At 46.5% G+C, this 21526-nt stretch overlaps 1 protein-coding gene across 11 annotated transcripts in view; it reads right to left on the bottom strand.

Annotated features, from left to right (window-relative positions):
* Positions 1 to 41: 41 nt before the first annotated feature.
* Positions 42 to 21526, bottom strand: part of ppfia4 (PTPRF interacting protein alpha 4) — a 119045-nt gene continuing 97560 nt past the window's right edge. For 4 of the 11 annotated variants that reach the window (XM_042324426.1, XM_042324417.1, XM_042324418.1 and 1 more), the window contains 23 exons: positions 21215 to 21349; positions 20870 to 20953; positions 17637 to 17768; positions 17431 to 17493; positions 17145 to 17236; positions 16813 to 16942; positions 15977 to 16173; positions 11420 to 11648; positions 11157 to 11192; positions 10806 to 10933; positions 10481 to 10611; positions 10300 to 10384; positions 9947 to 10028; positions 9554 to 9754; positions 9152 to 9214; positions 6711 to 6737; positions 6305 to 6480; positions 5998 to 6095; positions 4936 to 5111; positions 2666 to 2734; positions 2330 to 2519; positions 1969 to 2064; positions 42 to 1785 (listed from right to left, as the gene is read on the bottom strand). In XM_042324426.1, the coding sequence (XP_042180360.1) occupies positions 2006 to 2064; positions 2330 to 2519; positions 2666 to 2734; positions 4936 to 5111; positions 5998 to 6095; positions 6305 to 6480; positions 6711 to 6737; positions 9152 to 9214; positions 9554 to 9754; positions 9947 to 10028; positions 10300 to 10384; positions 10481 to 10611; positions 10806 to 10933; positions 11157 to 11192; positions 11420 to 11648; positions 15977 to 16173; positions 16813 to 16942; positions 17145 to 17236; positions 17431 to 17493; positions 17637 to 17768; positions 20870 to 20953; positions 21215 to 21349 (2583 nt within the window). In that variant the 3' untranslated portion in view covers positions 42 to 1785; positions 1969 to 2005. The remainder of the gene's footprint in view (positions 1786 to 1968; positions 2065 to 2329; positions 2520 to 2665; positions 2735 to 4935; positions 5112 to 5997; positions 6096 to 6304; positions 6481 to 6710; positions 6738 to 9151; positions 9215 to 9553; positions 9755 to 9946; positions 10029 to 10299; positions 10385 to 10480; positions 10612 to 10805; positions 10934 to 11156; positions 11193 to 11419; positions 11649 to 15976; positions 16174 to 16812; positions 16943 to 17144; positions 17237 to 17430; positions 17494 to 17636; positions 17769 to 20869; positions 20954 to 21214; positions 21350 to 21526) is intronic. The other 7 variants (XM_042324419.1, XM_042324422.1, XM_042324420.1 and 4 more) reach the window with 7 other exon arrangements.

Here is a 21526-nt window from a genome sequence, read left to right as displayed (position 1 = left end):
TATGCCAACCATCACCTCAAAATGAACACACAACATCAACATTTATCTTTACAAAAAACAGCTTTACTTATGTCTATAGTGTCATAAATACAATACACTTTTTAAATAGCCAAATAATAAAATCTTGATTTGTCAGCATCATTTCACACCTGGAATAAATACACACACAGTACTCGTAGCTGCCACAGTAACACATTACATCTTTTAGACACCTTTAAAACATTGGCTGTAAAATCAAAAGAAATACACCCATCCAACACTTCACTAGTTCACTGACAGAGCTCTCTCATTGGAGGAGAGGAGGTCATACACACAACACGTGCTAGTGCTCGGGCAGCATCATTGGCCACTTTCACATCCCCATGGCAACTGGACAGGAAAGGGGCGGCAGGGGAAAAGTCCATATATGGCATCATCACTGTCTCTGTCAGGTGTCCTGTTTGTGAGGATTTTCGTTTGGCTGATGCCTAGCAGCAATTTACTGTTTGATTTGAAACGAAGTAGAGAAAAACAACACCATCCATCCATGGAGGTTAGTCTAGGGTTTGGCTTTCGTAACATGCTGTTTCCCTTAAGTCTCAAATATTGGAGCCTATTGCTTTCATTTACACACACAGCTCATCCTGTATCCTCTCATATCTACAGGATCACCTACTCTACTCATGGTAGCTACATCAGTGTCAAATAGAGGAAGGAAACAAGTGGAGATAGGAACGAGCAGGAGGAAAGGAGAAAAGGAGATGGGAAATGAGGATAGGAGATATGAAAAGAGAGAAGGAAAGTAGGGGATAAAAGGCAGGAAAGGTAACTGAACCGTTTAGGTCTGGACCCAAGAACCTGTGGCTGAGAATCATAGTAGTAGTATCACATAGAGTAACAGGCCCCTGCTTAGTGAGTCCTTCATATAACTCCAGACACTGACAGCATATAAGACACACAGAGGTCCAACACACAAATAGAACAGTCACCACCGAATACAGGGCATTGGGTTTCATACAGCAATGATATTATAATATTCTCCATATATAATTCCAATATATATATTTATATATATTTATATAAAAAAAACATATGTCATCCATTTTATTTACAGAGAGACAATAAATGATTAATACCTTGCATAACCGAGAGGACGACGTGTAGGTGGAAAACACCCAGGAGCTAGAGTAGAGTTAGACTAGAACCCACAAATTAGCAATTAGGTCTAGAACCCACAGAGTAGGAATTAGGACTAGAACCCAGAGATTCGGAATTAGGACTAGAACCCACAGAGTAGGAATTAGGACTAATACTCACAGATTCGGAATTAGGACTAGAACCCACAGAGTAGGAATTAGGACTAGTACTCACAGATTCGGAATTAGGACTAGAACCCACAGAGTAGGAATTAGGACTAGTACTCACAGATTCGGAATTAGGACTAGAACCCACAGAGTAGGAATTAGGAATAGAACCCACAGATAAAGAATTAGGACTAGAACCGACAGATTAGGAATTAGGACTATGCGGGAGCACGACACCACAACAACAAGGCTACTGGGGGTACTGGGTTTACTGGGAATAGCAACTGGGCCGAGTCTCCTTTACAGCAGCGAGTGTGGCAATGAGCACGCTCAGAGTTCAAAGGTCAAAAAGTCAGAGGTCACCTCCGAATTGCACGTGTCCCACGGAGAAGGTGAGAGGTGACGCTGGATACAGGTCCCTTAACGTCAAGATCTCTCCCAAATTTGGCATGTCACTCTCGAAAGGCCGCAAGCATGTGTCCATACAGGTCATGGGAATAAACTGAGAGAGATACAAAGGAAGACAGAAGGAGAAAGCGAGGGAGAGAAAGAAAGAGGGAGAGAGAGAGGGTTGGCAACTGGGGTGGAACTAGCATGAGGTTTCCCTAAACCTTTTGTTAGCATTGCTCAGTCAGGAATAGGCTAATGGTCCTAGCCATTTGTTAGCATTGCTAGGATATCTTACCTGTTAACGTTAGCTCCTGTTAGTAAGTGGAGTGGAGTTAGCATGAGTACGTCCGTACAGCAGAGGGGTCGAGTCTCTGGGGAGCCGGGGGAGGAGCTAGACAGTGTGTGGCAGAAGTGGGCGTGGCCGAGCGGGACAGAGAGGAGACAGCGTGCAGTGAGACAGGCAAAGCAAAGAGACCGGCACACACTCACACACGCATGAATGCCCTCACACACATCAAGCGTTAAGATGAAATCATTTTGTGGCTGTTGTTAGGGCTTGCATTGTCAGTGAATCGCAAAACACACTCAAATCACATCCACACGACTGCAAATCATTTAACTACGACCTCGCAGTACCCCTTTCCAAAAACACACACCTTCTGGTTGCAGCTGTTTCCTGGGCACCAGGGCCATGGACGGTGGGGGCATGGACATGGAGGGCATACGGAACCCAGCGGGCAGTGTTTCCATGGAGCCCGCCATCATGCCCATTCCCCCTCCTCCCTCCCGCGCTCGGAAACGCTTACGCCACGATGGAGAGCGGCGGAACGTCTTATCATCCCCACTCTACACAGAGAGAGAAAGAGAGAAAGTAAACAAACAAACAGCCATGTAAAAGCAATCAAAGTGGGTATAAAGAAACAGAATCCATATTTCACAGGAAGACGGCAAAACTGAAACACTTGTGGGTCCATTATTTCCTTGTTACTCACCTCCTCCAGTCTGCGGTCAGTGCCCAGGGCCAGGACGTTGTTGAACTCTCTCTCCAGAACCTGCCGAGCCTGGCGCACACACACACAGCATATAGATATACAGCATTTATACAACGGGTGGGTCTAATCCTGAATGCTGATTGGTTAAAAGTGCAATCCATCCCGTCTATTCCACAAGTTATCACCGGCTAAATCTATAGTGGTAAAATGCCTATTTACTCTGTTCCATCTGACAGCGCAATCCACTGTCTCATCAGCCCAGCCAGGCAATTTATAAACTTTATCTCCACTATAAAATGCATCTAGACATTATCTCACATTTCTTTTAGACAACAGCTGAGATTTGTATAAACCTTAGTGTCTGTCTCTCCGACATTTGCAACATTGTTTCAATTTTCAAATTTGATCTCCAACTGTCCTACAGTAATGAACGTGTAGGGGTGGGTCAAGAGTTGGGACAAAAGAGAAAGGCAGGCAGCGTTTCTCAGCCAGTCGAAATCATGAATCAGCTGGGATCATTTGTATGGATATATACAAAGAAATGTCTATTGAAAAAAGGTCAAACAAAACCAAATGCAGCTAGTTTGCAGTCTTTCCAGCTTCAGTGTGAAGTGATTGTGTTAGCTGTGTTGTTGGCTAACTCCTCTGAACAACAGTGTCCTGACGAGAGAGCACATTTTCTATGCCTGATGAAATCGTGCCTAATTAGCTCATTGTTATGGATGTATCCAAATAAATGTCACTAGAAAACAACTTAAACAAATGCAACTACTGTTGTTGATTTTTCTTCACTGATTGGCGTGACTCTAAGTTAGCCGTAGTTGTTTCGGGACTATATCTTGTGGAAGGATGAAATTGTATGACAAAAGTTATCAAAATAAAGTTTTTAATTAAAATATGTCAATCATTGTTTGAAAATGTTGTTAACCCATTGTATAAAAGTGATAGTGTTTTCAAAGCCGGTGGAGGATATATTGGCATGGTTTGCCGGTCCGAGACGAACTCCCATGCCAATATATCCTCCAAACACCAGCTTTTCCGGCATTATCACTTAAATAGACAGCTGGCGTTACTCCTAGATCTGTGGCAGTCATGACATTTTGTCAGCCGGTAGGTAATTGTCATGCAAATGACTGCCGGTCTCACGGTAATTGACCGTTATTTAACATAAACATGTTTAGCATCTCCGGGCTTCCACACCATAGACATTTGACTGGTAAACTCATGGGTACACTCGCAAAGGCTGCTTGGTATTGTGGTGCAATAATTTCCATTGTAATGCAGAATGTTCATTCAAATAATACTAACTAATGTGGCTCATGCAATGGAATGTCGTTTTTGTAATGCCAGTTGAGTTGAATCAACAAATGACAGCACAGACTGATGGGTATACTTCCTGCTTTTACATCCTTCTTTTACTTCCTGCTTTGCTCCAATGGGTGCATTCAAAATGGCTACAAGTCCACCCATTATGTCATCATTGACTTGACTGGGGACGTCCGTTCTATTATGTGTAGGCCAACTGTAGGACGGTGAGAACAGCAGTAACGTTATGGCTAGCCTCAATAAACCTAGTTTCTCTCGGTTTGATGCAGTCAAGTCAGGTACTATGTAATCGGATGGAATGATAAATAACTAGCAAGAAGTTAGTCTAGCGCAAGATAACAGTGGTTGCGGTCTCTCCCTCCATGCATGCTCTGGTGTTCTGAGCCTCCAGTGTCTTACTCACACAAACACACACACACACTCGGCCTCTGCTCCCTAATAGTCTAGAGCTGCTCGCTCTGTGCCTCTCTCTCTCTCCCTTTCTCTACAGCTCTGTTTTAATAAAGTAGCAAAACAATGGGCTTTTCTGCTGCTTCCCTCACTCAGATCAGACCGGTTGTCTTGTAGGTCCTTTCAGAACGGGTTAAAAAAATGTATTTATGCATATTCGGGGGCTTCCCGTGTCCATTTCCAAACAGGAGCCCTAATTCTCATCAATCATTTGTCCTCATCATTCAGATTATTCACATTTAACCATGAAGTGTTTAGAGAGTAATTAGATGGACAATAGAGCACTAAGTACCAGGCAATTAGCGTTTAGTAAACTACCCATCAGCGGCATTCATTTGAGCAGTTTTGAACGCTCAAATGAATGCCAACGGTCACGGGGAATTTGACTGGGTCATGACTCGTGACTGGTGTGGCGGTAATATGCTAACTGTGACAGCCCTAGTCATTCCTACACAGCGCTAGTCCCTCGACCAAGGGTGTGTGTCTGTGTGTACCTGCGTGTTCTGCATGGGGATCTGCAGTATGAGAGCCAGGCTGCTGTAGTCAAAGGTCTCATCCAGAGCAATGAGAGCCCCGTGGACTCCACTCTCCATCAGGTTGGTATTGTAGTCCTTCAGACCTATACTCTGGACCCAGTGCACTACCTGCTCATTGGTCCACACTAACGCATCTACAGAGAGGGGGGAGGGGGTATGGAAAGAGGGGGAGAGGAGAGAGAGACGGGAGAGGCATAGACAGAGAGAGACAGAGAGAGGTGTATTACTATCACAGCATATAGACCAGTGCATCTAATAAACAGACAGAGAATATCATATCAGAAGTATTCACACTCCAATAGTGTACTCTCAATGGCATACTGCCTTTGTTCTGAATAAGCACAGCTGTCACCCAGCTTTTTCAGAGAGGAACAGGCGGTGTGTGTGTGTGCGTGTGAGGAGGGGGCTTCTGATGTGACAGGACAGCTGAGTCAAGTTCATATGCAGTGCTGAAGGTCATAAGGTAGCAAAGCTTTAGCTGGCTCTGTGTGTGTGTGTGTTCATGTGCTTGTGCATGCGCGTGCGTGTGTGTTCGTGTACATGCGTGTGTGTGTGCGTGTGTGTGTGTTCGTGCGTGCGTGTGTGTGTGTGTGTGTGTCCGTGTGCGTGTGTTCGTGCGTGCGTGCGTGTGTGTTCGTGTACATGCTTGTATGTGTGCGTGTGTGTGTGTTCGTGCGTGCGTGCGTGCGTGTGTGTGTGTGTGTCCGTGTGCGTGTGTGTTAGTGTGCGTGCGTGCGTGTGTGTGTGTGGAGATAGCAGTAAAAGGCTCAGCTGTCCATACATAGAGCTCCAACCCTCTTAAATCCCGTGTGGCTCAGTTGGTAGAGCAAGGTGCTTGCAACACCAGGGTTGTTAGTTTGATTCCCATGGGGGACCAGTATGAAAATGTATGAACTCACTACTGTAAGTCGCTCTGGATAAGAGTGTCTGCTAAATGACTGTGTCTGCAGACCACTGAGACAGGATCTCACATGATGACATTTATAATGAGAGATCCTGTCTATGAGTATGGATGTTTACCTTTCATGTCGTGCATGCTCTCCTCTCTACGACGGTCCAGGTCTTTCCTGTCGTAATTGAGTCTCTTCAAGCACATAATCCCATACTGCAGACTGGCCCTGATACACACAATATTATTTGTGAATGTTGTATTCCCACATTTTTATGGGTTAAATGTCATTGTTGACTGCACAAATTGAATACATATGTCATCACTTTTATGCCTATTTTTCCTATATTGATATTGAAAGTGTAGCATGGCAGCTCCTAAGAACGGTTGCTGTTGCCGTGGTGGCTGGCTGGCTGGCTGGTTACCATGGTGACTGACCTGTGGAAGCTGTCAACCATCTTGAGGTGGGTGCGGAGGTCTTTCTTGGTGAGGTGGTCCAGCATGCGGGCGTCCACCAGACACTCCATGAAGTAGGAGCGGTACTGAGGCAGACCCAGGCTGGGCAGCCACTCATTACCGATCCACTCATGGTTCATATCCCCGTATGCCAGAGTCTGTGTGTCAGGAGGGACACAGTTAGTGAGTATGTTTGGCTGAGATTAGATACAATTGAGAGGTTCATCTGTGTACGTGGATTAACCAAAAGGGTAGGCGTGTGTGTATGTGTGTATGTGTGTGTGTGTGTGTGGTCTGAGACTGTGCTCTCTGTGACATGGTGACAACCCCCCTGGCTCAGGTAATTGTTGTGATAACAACGACAGGTGTTAGTGGGAGGAGTTCTCACCTGAGCCCAGCTGCCCTCCTCATTCTCCTGAGTGATTGACAGCGTGGCAGAGACAGGACAGATTGGGTTAGACGCATGCACACAGTTAGCTAATGCTAATCACACACTGAGCTCTACAAATCTCTCCCTCGCCCTCCATTTGGCAACTCTGACCACAACTCTCTCCTCCTGATTCCTTCTTACAAGCAAAAATTAAAGCAGGAAGCACCAGTGACCAGTAACTCGGTCTATAAAAAAGTGGTCAGATGAAGCAGATACTAAACTACAGGACTGTTTTGCTATCACAGACTGGAATATGTTCCGGGATTCTTCCGATGACATTGAGGAGTACACCACATCAGTCACTGGCTTTATCAATAAGTGCATCGAGGACGTCGTCCCCACAGTGACTGTACGTACATACCCCAACCGGAAGCCATGGATTACAGGCAACATTTGCACTGAGCTAAAAGGGTAGAGCTGCCACTTTCAAGGAGCGGAACTCTAATCAGGAAGCTTATAAGAAATCCCACTATGCCCTCCGACGAACCATCAAACAGGCAATGTATCAACAAAGGACTAAGATCGAATTGCACTACACCGGCTCCGATGCTCGTTGGTTGTGGCAGGGCTTGCAAACCATTACAGACTACAAAGGGAAGCACACCCGAGAGCTACCCAGTGACACAAGCCTACCAGACAAGCTAAATAACTTCTATGCTCTCTTCGAGGCAAGTAATACTGAAACATGCATGAGAGCATCAGCTGTACCGGACGACTGTGTGATCACGCTCTTCGCAACCGATGCGAGTAAGACCTTTAAACAGGTCAACATTCACAAGGCTGCAGGTCCAGATGGATTACCAGGACGTGTACTCAAGAGCATGCGCTGACCAACTGGCAAGTGTCTTCACTGACATTTTTAACCTCTCCCTGTCTGAGTCTGTAATACCAACATGTTTCAAGCAGACCGCCATAGTCCCTGTGCCCAAGAACACTAAGGTAACCTGCCTAAAAGACTACTAATCCGTAGCACTCACGTCTGTAGACATGAAATGCTTTGAAAGGCTCTCATCAACACCATTATCCCAGAAACTGTAGACCCACTCCAATTTGCACACCGCCCCAACACAGATCCACAGATGACGCCATCTCTATTGCACTCCACACTGCCCTTTCCCACAGAAGGAACACCTACGTGAGAATGCTATTCATTGACTACAGCTCAGCGTTCAACACCATAGTGCCCTCAAAGCTCATCAATAAGTTAAGGACCCTGGGACTAAACACTTCCCTCTGCAACTGGATCTTGGACTTCCTGATAGGCCGCCCCCAGGTGGTGAGAGTAGGTAACAACACATCCAACACGCTGATCCTCAACACGGAGGCCCCCCAGGGGTGCTTGCTCAGTCCCCTCCTGTACTCCATGTTCATTCATGACTGCATGGCCAGGCACGACTCCAACATCATTAAGATTGCAGATGACGCAACAGTGGTAGGCCTGATCACTGATCACTGACAATGATGAGACAGCCTATAGGGAGGTCAGAGACCTGACCATGTGGTGCAAGGACAACAACCTCTCCCTCAACATGATCAAGACAAAGGAGATGATTGTGGACCACAGGAAAAGGAGGCCCGAGCACGCCCCCATTCTCATCGACAGGGCTGCAGCGGAGCAGGTTTGAGAGCGTCAAGTTCCTTGGCGTCGACATCACCAACAAACTAACATGGTCCAAGCTCACCAAGACAGTTGTGAAGAGGGCACGACAAAACCTATTCACCCTCAGGAGACTGAAATGAATTGGCATGGGTCCTCAGATCCTGAAAAGGTTTTACAGCTGCACCATCGAGAGCATCCTGATCGGTTGCATCTCTGCCTGGTATGGCAACATAATTACCTCAATTACCTCGACACTGGTGCCTCCGCACATTGACACATTGACTCTGTACCGGTACCCCCTGTATATAGCACCACCATTGTTATTTACTGCTGCTCTTGAATTATTTGTTATTCTTATCCCTTACTTTCTTTTAGATACTTTCTTAAAACAGCATTGTTGGTAAAATTTGATGTACATTTTTTGAGTGATCTGAGTCCCATGCACCAATGTAACCGACCAGGTACTGAACCCAGGAAAGCCATATGGAGAGATGGATCAACTTTAACACCAGAATGCTGAGACATAATTCATCACAACACACCCAACACAACCTAACAGACAACCAGCATAAATCTACACACAATAACCCATCAAAACAACAGAGCCTAATATGGTGCACCAAAGACATGCTAACCCAGGCACAAACAAGGAGGCAGTATGCGTTGTAGTTGTAGGAGGCTGGGGAGGAGCGTTTGCAGAAGCAGGCATATGTGTAGCACAGCGGGGCAGAGTGTGTGTGGGTGTGTGGTGTGTGTAGTGTGTGTGTGGTGGGGAGGGGTTCACACAGATGGCACTGACCGCTTTAGTGGAGGAAGCCAGGTTCTCCATCTCTTCATGGGTTAACCACACATTTCCGGAGGACTGTGCAGAGAGGGAGAGCACGCACGAGCACGCACACACAATTACAGACAGACAACAAAGAAAAGCACGCACACACGCATACACGTGTCTGTAGTGAGAGGGAGTGTGTCAGGCAGGCAGTATCTGGCACACTGTTGAGAGAGTAGGTTTCCCGCTCCACCCCATGCAGCACAGTGGACAGAGTGAAGAGTACTGTCAACTCCAAAAGCACTATCATTACAGGGTCAGTGAAGTGACAGGTGATGGGCAGTGTGTGTGTATGTACCATGAGCGGTACAAAGAGGCTGTGTGTGTGTGTGTTTGTGTGTGTGATGTGTGTGTGTGTGTGTGTGTTTGTACCGTTCTAGAGGTGAGCGGGGCAGAGGGACTGGTGAGGGACACCATCTCCTGGATGGCCAGTCTCAGTTTGAGGCGGTGCAGGGGGTTACTGATGCCAATCTCCCTCTGGATCTCTGTGTCCGACAGGGCCGACATGATGGCACCGCTCTTCACGTTGGCACGACAGGCTGCCACGTACCAGGCGGGCATCCCCACCCACAACTACATTGGTGAGAGAGGGCATCATCTTCAGCATCACCACCACCATCAACATCATAATCACACACAGTATAACACTCCAGGTGATTTTATGGTAGGACAAGGTTAAGGTAGAGTAGGGTTTAGGGGAATCTGGAGGCTAGGGATAGGGTAAGGTTGTGGTGGAGGTTAGGGGTCAGGGGTTAGAGGTTATACCTCTAGCCAGGAGACCACAGTTGGTCCATCCCACTGAGCGAAGGGCAGTCCTCTCCTCCTGGCCTCCTCTAGCAGCTCATGTCTGACACAGAGACAGGGGAGAGATAGAAACGGGGAGAAAGAGGGAGTGAGAGAGAGAGAAAGAGAGAGAGAGGAGAGTAAACAACTAATGTTGGCATGGCCTCTGGAGCACATGAATGTTTTATTCTACTACGGAACAGAGTGAGGCCAGGGTTTCACAGCTTCCCAAATGTATTCACAATTCAACTGACAGAGACACCACCAATTGACCTTGCATTTAGACAGAAAGAGAAAGAGAGTGCGTGTATGTGAGTGGTAGGTAAAGGTCTTACTTCTTCTTCATCCTGCGGTCTCTCTCTGCCTGCGTGCCCAGCTTGCCCAGAGTCATGGTGTCTCCGATGCTCATCTCAAAGTCTACTGAGACACACAACACAACAGATATAGCATCACTCACACATACCTGTACATACAGTAGCCTACAGAAGACAGAGATTACAGGTCCAGCTGAGTTACCTCCCGGCATCAGGGCAGGCAGAGGCTGTCCCTCCCTCCCCAGTGTCCCTCCTCCCTCCATCCTGCCCTTCTCCTTGCTCTTCCCAAACAGACGACCTATAGATGACTTGATGCCCTTCTTCGCTTTACCCCTGTAGAGAGAGAGAGAGAAAGAGAGAGAGAGTGAGCGAGCGAGGGAGAGAGAGAGACACAAAGTATAAGTGGGATTGAAAGAATGTGTGTGTATGTGGGGGAGGGGGTTGTATGTGTGTGTGTGTGTGTGTGTGTGTGTGTGTGTGTGTGTGTGTGTGTGTGTGTGTGTGTGTGTGTGTGTGTGTGTGTGTACCCTCGTCCGTCCTCCAGACTGCCAGTGAGCTGGGCGAAGTTGGACTCCAGTCTCAGACTGCGGGGAGAGGAGGGGGGAGACGTCTCACACTTGATAGTAGCCTTGTCCTCACGAGCTTCCACTGGAGACTGGAGGGAGAGAGAGAGGTGAGAAAGAGTGAAGCCACCTTTATCTGTCAGGAGGCTTCAAATAGGAGCTTTCTCAGAGAGGCTGTGACAACACCTTGTCCAGCGGGAAGGATCCTGTCTTTCCAATCGCAACCTTGAAAACTTTGTTCATTTCAGTAACTCTCCATATGTGGGAGCTGTACTGCCTCTCTTAGTTGTGTAGATAAAGAGAAAACTGACTTACTGCTATTTTTCTACGGTGTTTCCTTAAGTCGCTAGGCTGTTAAAGACAGGAGGGAGGCACAGACACACCAACACATAGTTAGAGGCAACCCGTTGTTAGACATACAATCAAAACCAGTTACTGGGGTTACTGAAGAGAGAATGAATAAGCAGCAGTTGAGTGACTTGTTGTTTCACACTGTAAACATTGTGTGTGAGTACATCCATCCAAACATGTTGTCAGGTTAGTCCTCTCTGATGGTTAAATGCATGTCTGCGTCTCACCAGGGTCATGATTCCCAGCTGGTGGCTGGCGTTGTGGGTGTGGTGTTTGGGGGTAGAGCGTCCGCTGGTGGGAGGGGACGAGGAGGAAGCCAGGGACTGGGCAGTGGCTGAGCTGGGCATGGTACGGGGGCGGAGTGTAACGTTGAGTCCGTCCATGCTACCACTGTTCACACGAGACTCTATCTCATCTGCCCTGAGGTCAGCAGACTCCCTCTCCACCTGGATCATCCTGAACACCAGAGAGTACAGTGGGATGAGACACAATAACTATATCTTACACACATAATAACTACATCATACACACACAATAACTACATCATACACACAATAACTACATCATACACACACAATAACTACATCATACACACATAATAACTACATCATACACACATAATAACTACATCATACACATAATAACTACATCATACACACAATAACTACATCATACACACAATAACTACATCATACACACAATAACTACATATTACAAACATAATAACTACATCATACACACAATAACTACATCATACACACAATAACTACATCATACACACAATAACTACATCATACACACACAATAACTGCATCATACACACATAATAACTACATCAAACACACAATAACGTCATCATACACACATAATAACTACATCATACACACAACAACGTCATCATACACATAACGTCATCATACACACATAATAACGACACCATACACACACAATAACTACATCATACACACATAATAACTACATCATACACACATAATATCTACATCATACACACATAATAACGACATCATGCACACATAATAACAACATCATACATACAATAAATACATCATACACACATAATAACAGTTAGTTGTTGTGTGTGTATGATGTAGTTATTATGTGTCGTGATGTAGTTATTATGTGTGTATGGTGTAGTTATTATGTGTGTATGATGTAGTTATTGTGTGTATGATGTAGTTATTATGTGTGTATGATGTAGTTATTATGTGTATGATGTAGTTATTATGTGTATGTGATGTAGTTATTATGTGTGTATGATGTAGTTATTATGTGTGTATGATGTAGTTATTATGTGTATGATGTAGTTATTATGTGTGTATGATGTAGTTATTGTGTGTATGATGTAGTTATTATGTGTGTATGATGTAGTTATTATGTGTATGATGTAGTTATTATGTGTATGGTGTAGGTATTATGTGTGTATGATGTAGTTATGATGCGTGTATGATGTAGTTATGATGCGTGTATGATGCACTTTGTATACCAGGGTTGGCTGGCCTTCTCTAGTCACTCGTAGGCTCAGGCACTGGTATACCTTTATTTACAAAGCCATTTTGGGTTTACTACCTTTTATTTGGGCATTTTTATTGTTCAGAAATGTGGTGGGTACTCTCTTTGTTCGCTGGACTTTATCCTCCTAACTTCCAAATGTCCGAACTGAATTTGGTAAAAGGGCTTTTATGTACTCTGCGCCATCGTCTTGGAACGCCTTACAAAATACTTTTAAACTGGAAGAATTTGTCCCGATTGGTCTTTTTAAATCACAGATGAATGATTTTGAGACTGATTGCCTGACCTGTCAATGTTTTTAATTTGCTGTTTTTGTTTTGTTATACTCTTGTGAATTCTATGGTTTTGACTAGATTACTTGTACTTTTTCATGTTGTTTGTCTGTAATTTTTGTAATGACTTGGTGCTGCCTATCTTGGCCAGGACGTTCTCGAAAAAGAGATTTTAAATCTGGTTAAATAAAGGTTCAATAAAAATAAAAACCTCATACATACAAATAAAAACTACATCACACACATAATAACTACATCACACACACATAATAACTACATCACACACACAATAACTACATCACACACACATAATAACTACACCATACACACATATTAACTACATCACACACACATAATAACTACATCACACACACATAATAACTACATCACACACACAATAACTACATCACACACACATAATAACTACATCACACACATAATAACTACATCACACACACATAATAACTACATCACACACACATAATAACTACATCACACACACATAAAAACTACATCACACACACATAATAACTACATCACACACACATAATAACTACATCACACACACATAATAACTACATCACAAACACATAATAACTACATCACACACACATAATAACTACATCACACACACATAATAACTACATCACACACATAATAACTACATCACACACACATAATAACTACATCACACACACATAATAACTACATCACACACACATAATAACTACATCACACACATAATAACTACATCACACACACATAATAACTACATCACACACACATAATAACTACATCACACACACATAAAAACTACATCACACACACATAAAAACTACATCACACACACATAATAACTACATCACACACACATAAAAACTACATCACACACACATAATAACTACATCACACACACATAATAACTACATCACACACACATAATAACTACATCACACACACATAATTACTACACCATACACATAATAACTACATCACACACACATAATAACTACATCACACACACATAATAACTACATCACACACATAATAACTACATCACACACACATAATAACTACATCACACACACATAATAACTACATCACACACACATAATAACTACACCATACACACATATTTAGTACATCATACACATAATAACTACATCATACACACATAATAACCAGCAGTATAAAGCATGTTCCCTGGGTGAGTGAGTTAAAGAAAAATGGTGCATCAAAAATGGGGGAAAGAACTTGCACATCGCTCTGCCTAGGAGTAACACAACCCTCAGGAAAGGAGGAAGCCAAGGCTTCAGATTCTGGAAAATGCTGGAGATATTATGGTGGAAGGTGATCTCTCTTTTGAAGAACATATCAAGACCATTTCAAGGACAGCTTTTTTCCATCTACGTAACATTGCAAAAATCAGAAACTTTCTGTCCAAAAATTATGCAGAAAAATGTATCCATGCTTTTGTCACTTCTAGGTTAGACTACTGCAATGCTCTACTTTCCGGCTACCCGGATAAAGCACTAAATAAACTTCAGTTAGTGCTAAATACGGCTGCTAGAATCCTGACTAGAACCAAATAATTTGATCATATTACTCCAGTGCTAGCCTCTCTACACTGGCTTCCTGTCAAGGCAAGGGCTGATTTCAAGGTTTTACTGCTAACCTACAAAGCATTACATGGGCTTGCTCCTACCTATCGCTCTGATTTGGTCCTGCCGTACATACCTACACGTACGCTATGGTCACAAGACATAGGCCTCCTAATTGTCCCTAGAATTTCTACGCAAACAGCTGGAGGCAGGGCTTTCTCCTATAGAGTTCCATTTTCATGGAACGGTCTGCCTATCCATGTGAGAGACGCAGACTCGGTCTCAACCTTTAAGTCTTTACTGAAGACTCATCTCTTCAGTGGGTCATATGATTGAGTGTAGTCTGGTCCAGGAGTGGGAAGGTGAACGGAAAGGCTCTGGAGCAACGAACCGCCCTTGCTGTCTCTGCCTGGCCGGTTCCCCTCTTTCCACTGGGATTCTCTGCCTCTAACCCTATTACAGGGGCTGAGTCACTGGCTTACTGGGGCTCTTTCATACTGTCCCTAGGAGGGGTGCGTCACCTGAGTGGGTTGAGTCACTGATGTGATCTTCCTGTCTGGGTTGGTGCCCCCACCTTGGGTTGTGCCGTGGTGGAGATCTTTGTGGGCTATACTCGGCCTTGTCTCAGGATGGTAAGTTGGTGGTTGAAGATATCCCTCTAGTGGTGTGGGGGCTGTGCTTTGGCAAAGTGGGTGGGGTTATATCCTTCCTGTTTGGCCCTGTCCGGGGGTGTCCTCGGATGGGGCCACAGTGTCTCCTGACCCCTCCTGTCTCAGCCTCCAGTATTTATGCTGCAGTAGTTTATGTGTCGGGGGGCTAGGGTCAGTTTGTTATTTCTGGAGTACTTCTCCTGTCTTATTCGGTGTCCTGTGTGAATTTAAGTATGCTCTCTCTAATTCTCTCTTTCTCTCTTTATTTCTCTCTCTCAGAGGACCTGAGCCCTAGGACCATGCCTCAGGACTACCTGACATGATGACTCCTTGCTGTCCCCAGTCCACCTGGCTGTGCTGCTGCTCCAGTTTCAACTGTTCTGCCTTATTATTATTGGACCATGCTGGTCATCTATGAACATTTGAACATCTTGGCCATGTTCTGTTATAATCTCCACCCGGCACAGCCAGAAGAGGACTGGCCACCCCACATAGCCTGGTTCCTCTCTAGGTTTCTTCCTAGGTTTTGGCCTTTCTAGGGAGTTTTTCCTAGCCACCGTGCTTCTACACCTGCATTGCTTGCTGTGTGGGGGTTTAGGCTGGGTTTCTGTACAGCACTTTGAGATATCAGCTGATGTACGAAGGGCTATATAAATACATTTGATTTGATTTGATTTGAAGGTAGGGAGGGAGATATTGCGATAGTTGTCTGCGTTGGTGTGTTCTCCTACCTGATCTCCTCGTTGATGGCATCCAGCTGCTCCTGCAACATCAGAGCCAGAGTCTGTGCATCTGATTGGCCGCTGGGTGACAGGAGGACGGAGCTAACATCATCATCTAGGTCTGACTCAGCCTCCACGTCACTGCCCAGGAGATGACTGACACTGCCACGTAGAGACGAGTATTCCTGCTCAAACACCGCACACACCTGTATGGTAAATACACACACACACACACACACACACACACACACACACACACACACACACACACACACACACACACACACACACACACACACACACACACACACACACACACACACACACACACTGTTAGACACTGCACACACCTGTACGACAGTTACACATTGCACACATCAGATACCCAAACAAATCCACACTCACACCTCATATACTTAAACACTTTATTAACACACATGTTGATAAAGACATACCACTTACATAACACATACGTACGTCCAAGGTAGCAGGGGTCAGAGAGAGAAGCATTGGTTAGGTGAGAGCTGTATGTAATGAGGGACAAATGCAGTGTGTTAAGCTTAACAACCATCAGCAATATTACTGCCCTCATCAGGGCCATCAGCCATGAGGGAGAGGAGGGGAAGAGAGGAGGAAGAGAGGAGACACTAACAAAGGGGAGGAGAGGGGGCATATGTGGAGAGGAAGACAGGATATGTGGTGTTTCATGACATAGCTTGGAATGGGCACAGAAATTGGACACACAGGCCGAGGGGAGTGTACCAAGTTTGGCACAGGTGTGTGCGTGTGGTGTGTGTGTGTGGTGGGTGTGTGGTGTACGTGTGTGTTTGTGAGTATGTGGTTACCTTGTTGGGTTCGTTGCGTAGCGCTGCCAGGCGGCCCTTCTGTGCCCGTCTGATGACAGCAGAGCTGTAGTGCCCATCCTGCCCTTCTACCACTGAGAAACGCAGGTCACTGGCACTGCCCATGTGAGACCTATACACACACACACACACACACACACACACACACACACACACACACACACACACACACACACACACACACACACACACACACACACACACACACACACATACAGAGAAAACCTGGTCAGTATAGGGTGCTAGTATGGGGCAAGTGTGGGACTAGTGTGTGTGTGTATAGTGTGTGTGTTTGTGTGTGTATGTCTGTGTACCGTGGGTGTGATCCATCTCCAAACACTCCACTCCGGCGTTTCAAGTGGTCGATCTCATTCCGCAGCTTCTCAATCTCACCAATCAGACGCTCCTGACGAAGAAAGGCATTGTGGGACTGAACAACATCAATGTCCAATCACAATATTTGTAACAGTTCAACTCTCATCCAATACATGTGGCTCTCCATAAAGTTTGTGCGTGAAAAGTTTCAATGAATAGAACGTTGGATGCATAGAGGGATGTGTGTTGCGTTGTTCATGTGTTGTGTGTCCAGGCCTGACTCACCCTGGTGTGGTGGAACTCCTCCAGCTGTTTCTGGGAGTTCTCCAGATCCTGAATCAGGGAGTTCTGGAACAAACAGGAAGAGGATAAGACATCACTGTTCAGCTATAGTTTGGGAATCACTAGTTTAGAGGCCTGAGTACGTCGTATTTGTGTGTGTGTGTTGCGTGTGTGTGTGTGTGTGTGTGTGTGTGTGTTGCGTGCCATGCCTTGTCCTCCAGTGCTGCCATGCGTTCTTTAAGGTGAAGCTGCAGTCTCTCGTTAGACTCAGTGAGCAGACGGTCTACTGTGTCAGACAAACGCTTGTTGTGTTCTTCATTCATCTTCTCTCTCTGACGTGCCTGAGAGAGGGACGGATAGACAGAGAAAGGGAGTGAAAAAGAGAGAGGATGAAAAGTTCATGACTTTTGTCACCCACATACAGAAGTACTCCATACACTCCATGAGCACAGCACTAGAAAACAGAATGAGAGAGAAAGGACTTGATTTGACAACATTGTATTCTGCAGTCAGAGGAAACACTACCTCAACCACACACACACATTCACAGCTGGTTCCTCATAGAGCTACTTCAACTATACTCATGAGCTCACATGCAGAGATAGAATCTAGACGTGTGAATGATTCCAATTGTAAATATATATAGTCAGAGCTCTGTGGGGTAACAGGCTACAGCAGGAAACGTGTGTGTTCGGCTCATATTTATAAAGCAAAAAAAAAAGTGAGTGTGTGATACTCTAAATATGGAGTTGTTCCCCCCTTTGCTGCTATAACAGATTCCACTCTTTTGGGAAGGCTTTCCACTAGATGTGGGGGCTTGCTTCCATTTAGCCACAAGAGCATTAGTGAGGTTGGGTACTGATGTTGAGCGATTAGGCCTGGCTCGCAGTCGACGTTCCAATTCATCCCACAGGTGTTCGATGGGGTTGAGGTCAGGGCTCTGTGCAGGTCAGTCAAGTTCTTCTACACCGATCTCGACAAACCATTCCTGTATGGACCTCGCTTTGTGCACGGGGGCATTGTTGAAACAGGAAAGGGCTTTCCCCAAACTGTTGCCACAAAGTTGGAAGCACAGAATCATCTAGAATGTCATTGTATGCTGTAGCGTTAAGATTTCCCTTCACTGGAAAAATAGCAGACCATTATTCCTCCTCCACCAAACTTTACAGTTGGCACTTTGCATGGGCCAGGTAGTGGTTCTCCTGGCATCCGCCAAACCCAGATTCATCAGTCGGACTGCCAGATAATGAAGCGTGATTCATCACTCCAGAGAACGCATTTCCACTGCTCCAGAGTCCAATGGCGGCGAGCTTTATACCACTCCAGCCGATGCTTGGCATTGCGCATGGTGATCTTAGGCTTGTGTGAGGCTGCTCGGCCATGGAAACCCCTTTTATGAAGCTCCTGGTGAACAGTTCTTGTGCTGACTGTCACACTCTGACCATTATTTGCGTTGTTTGTTTCTATTTTTTGAATGGTCAGGGTGTGATATGAGGGGGCATTCTATGTCTATGTCTGCACTGTTTATATATAGCGTCACGTTTGTTTGTTATTCTGTTTGTTTGTTTAGTGTACTTTGTGTTTTTTCGTTATTCATTAAAAGTATGTATTCACACCACGCTGCGCTTTGGTCTCCTCACTACGACGATCGTGACAGAATAACCCACCAACAATGGACCAAGCAGCGTGGTAACGGCCAGCAGCAGCGGGAAAGAACGCAGGACTCATGGACTTGGGAGGAGATTCTGGACGGCGAAGGACCCTGGGCACAGCCAGGGGAATATCGCCGCCCCAAAGCAGAGCTGGAGGCAGCAAAAGCAGAGAGGCGCCGGTATGAGGAGGCAGCACGGCAACGTGGCTGGAAGCCTGAGAGGCAGCCCCAAAAATGTATTAGGGGGAGCACACAGGGAGTGTGGCGAAGCCAGGTAGGAGACCTGCGCCAACTTCCTGTGCTTACCGGAGAGAGAGAGGAACCGGGCAGGCACTGGGTTATGCGGTGGAGCGCACTGTGTCCCCAGTGCGTGTGCATAGCCCGGTTCGGTACATTCCAGAACCTCGTATCAGCCGGGCTAGAGTTGGCCTCAAGCCAGGTGCCATGAAGCCGGCTCTACGTATCTGGTCACCAGTGCGTCTCTTCGGGCCGGCATACATGGCACCAGCCTTACGCATGGTGTCCCCGGTTCGCCAGCACAGCCCAGTGCGGCCTATTCCACCTCACCGCACTGGCCTGGCTACGGGGAGCATTCAACCAGGTAAGGTTGGGCAGGCTCGGTGCTCAAGATCTCCAGTGCGCCTTCACGGTCCAGTCTATCCTGTGCCACCTCCACGTACCAGACCTCCGGTGGCAGCCCCCCGCACCAGGCTGTCTCTCCGTCTCATCCCTACAGGTGCTCCCGCCTGCCCAGCGCCACCAGAGTCTCCCGTCTGTCCTGAGCCGCCAGAGTCTCCCGTCTGTCCTGAGCTGCCAGAGTCTCCCGTCTGTCCTGAGCCGTCAGTCAGCCAGGAGCTGCCAGAGCCGTCAGTCAGCCAGGACCTGCCAGAGCCGCCAGTCAGCCAGGAGCCGCCAGTCAGCCAGGACCTGCCAGAGCCGTCAGCCAGCCAGGAGCCGCCAGTCAGCCAGGAGCCGCCAGTCAGCCAGGAGCAGCCAGAGCCGCCAGTCAGCCAGGAGCTGCCAGAGCCGTCAGCCAGCCAGGAGCTGCCAGAGCCGTCAGCCAGCCAGGAGCTGCCGGAGCCGTCAGCCAGCCAGGAGCTGCCGGAGCCGTCAATCAGTCCGGAGCTGCCCCTCAGTCAGGAGCTGCCCCTCAGTCCGGAGCTGCCCCTCAGTCCAGAGGCGCTCCTCAGTCCAGTGGGGCCTTTAATTTTTTAATTTTTTATTTTACCTTTATTTAACCAGGCAAGTCAGTTAAGAACAAATTCTTATTTTCAATGACGGCCTAGTTAAATAAAGGTTACATAAATAAATTAAAATAAATTGCGGGGTTTGCTCCAGCAAGATTGACATGCTAAAATCGCCACTGCTACTGCCAATGTTTGTCTATGGAGATTGCAAGGCTGAGTGCTCAATTTTATACACCTTTCAGCAACGGGTGTGGCTGAAATAGCCAAATCCACTAATTTGAAGGGGTGTCCACATACTTTTTTATATATAGTGTATATGAGGATCTCAGGGTGTGTCTGTGTGTGTGTGTGTGTGTGTGTGTGTGTGTGTGTGTGTGTGTGTGTGTGTGTGTGTGTGTGTGTGTGTGTGAACATGAAGAGACAAAGTCAAGGGGCCAGGCTGATGTGAAGCGTCGGGCTACGCTGCACTCAGAGAGAGGTCAGAGAAAGCCGCAAGGCAAGACTACATGCACACGCGCGTACACACACACACACACACACACACACACACACACACACACACACACACACACACACACACACACACACACACACACACACACACCCTGCTCAGTTCCTGGTTCTTCTCCTCCAGTTGTGACTCCAGCTGTCTGAGTCGCTCCTCAACGTTGCCATGTCGCTCCTCGGCCTGCAGGGGGAGTCACAGGACCCAACTCAATCAAACCTGCATTCCAGTATTTACACACCGAGCTCTTTTTCACATGGTCAAAAAACAGTTATTGTTTTGGTTACTGTGAAATCCTACAACTATTACCAGATACCTTCCCCTGCCAGCTAGATACCCACCTGTTGTCAGAATAACAAATGTACGTGCATCAAGATTGCTATGGTGGGTTCGATTGACATCCAGCCTCCGTATGTTTAGGACTGTGACTGTGTGTGTTGTTACCTTGGTGAGGGCTGCCACCCTCTGTGCCAACTCTGCCTCCACCTCTGGTAGTGTCTCAGCCTTCCTCATGGTCTGAGCCAGCCTCTGCTCTGCCATCTCTAACAGCTCCTGCAGCTGGCGCACCTTCTCCTCACTCTGACAGAGGTGGAGGGAGAGAGATAGAGAGGTAGAGAGAGGGGGAGGGAGAGAGATAGGGAGGGAGGGAGAGAGGGAGGTGGAGAGAGGGGGAGGGAGGGAGATAGAGAAGGAGGGAGAGAGAGAGGTAGAGAGGGGGGAGGGAGAGAGATAGAGAGGGGGAGGGAGAGAGAGAGG

Source organism: Oncorhynchus tshawytscha, linkage group LG07 (genome assembly GCF_018296145.1).
Source record: "Oncorhynchus tshawytscha isolate Ot180627B linkage group LG07, Otsh_v2.0, whole genome shotgun sequence".
In the NCBI taxonomy this organism is placed as follows: Eukaryota; Metazoa; Chordata; class Actinopteri; order Salmoniformes; family Salmonidae; genus Oncorhynchus; species Oncorhynchus tshawytscha.
Note: the sequence above shows the minus strand (reverse complement) of the source record. Positions and strands in the feature narration are given on the sequence as shown.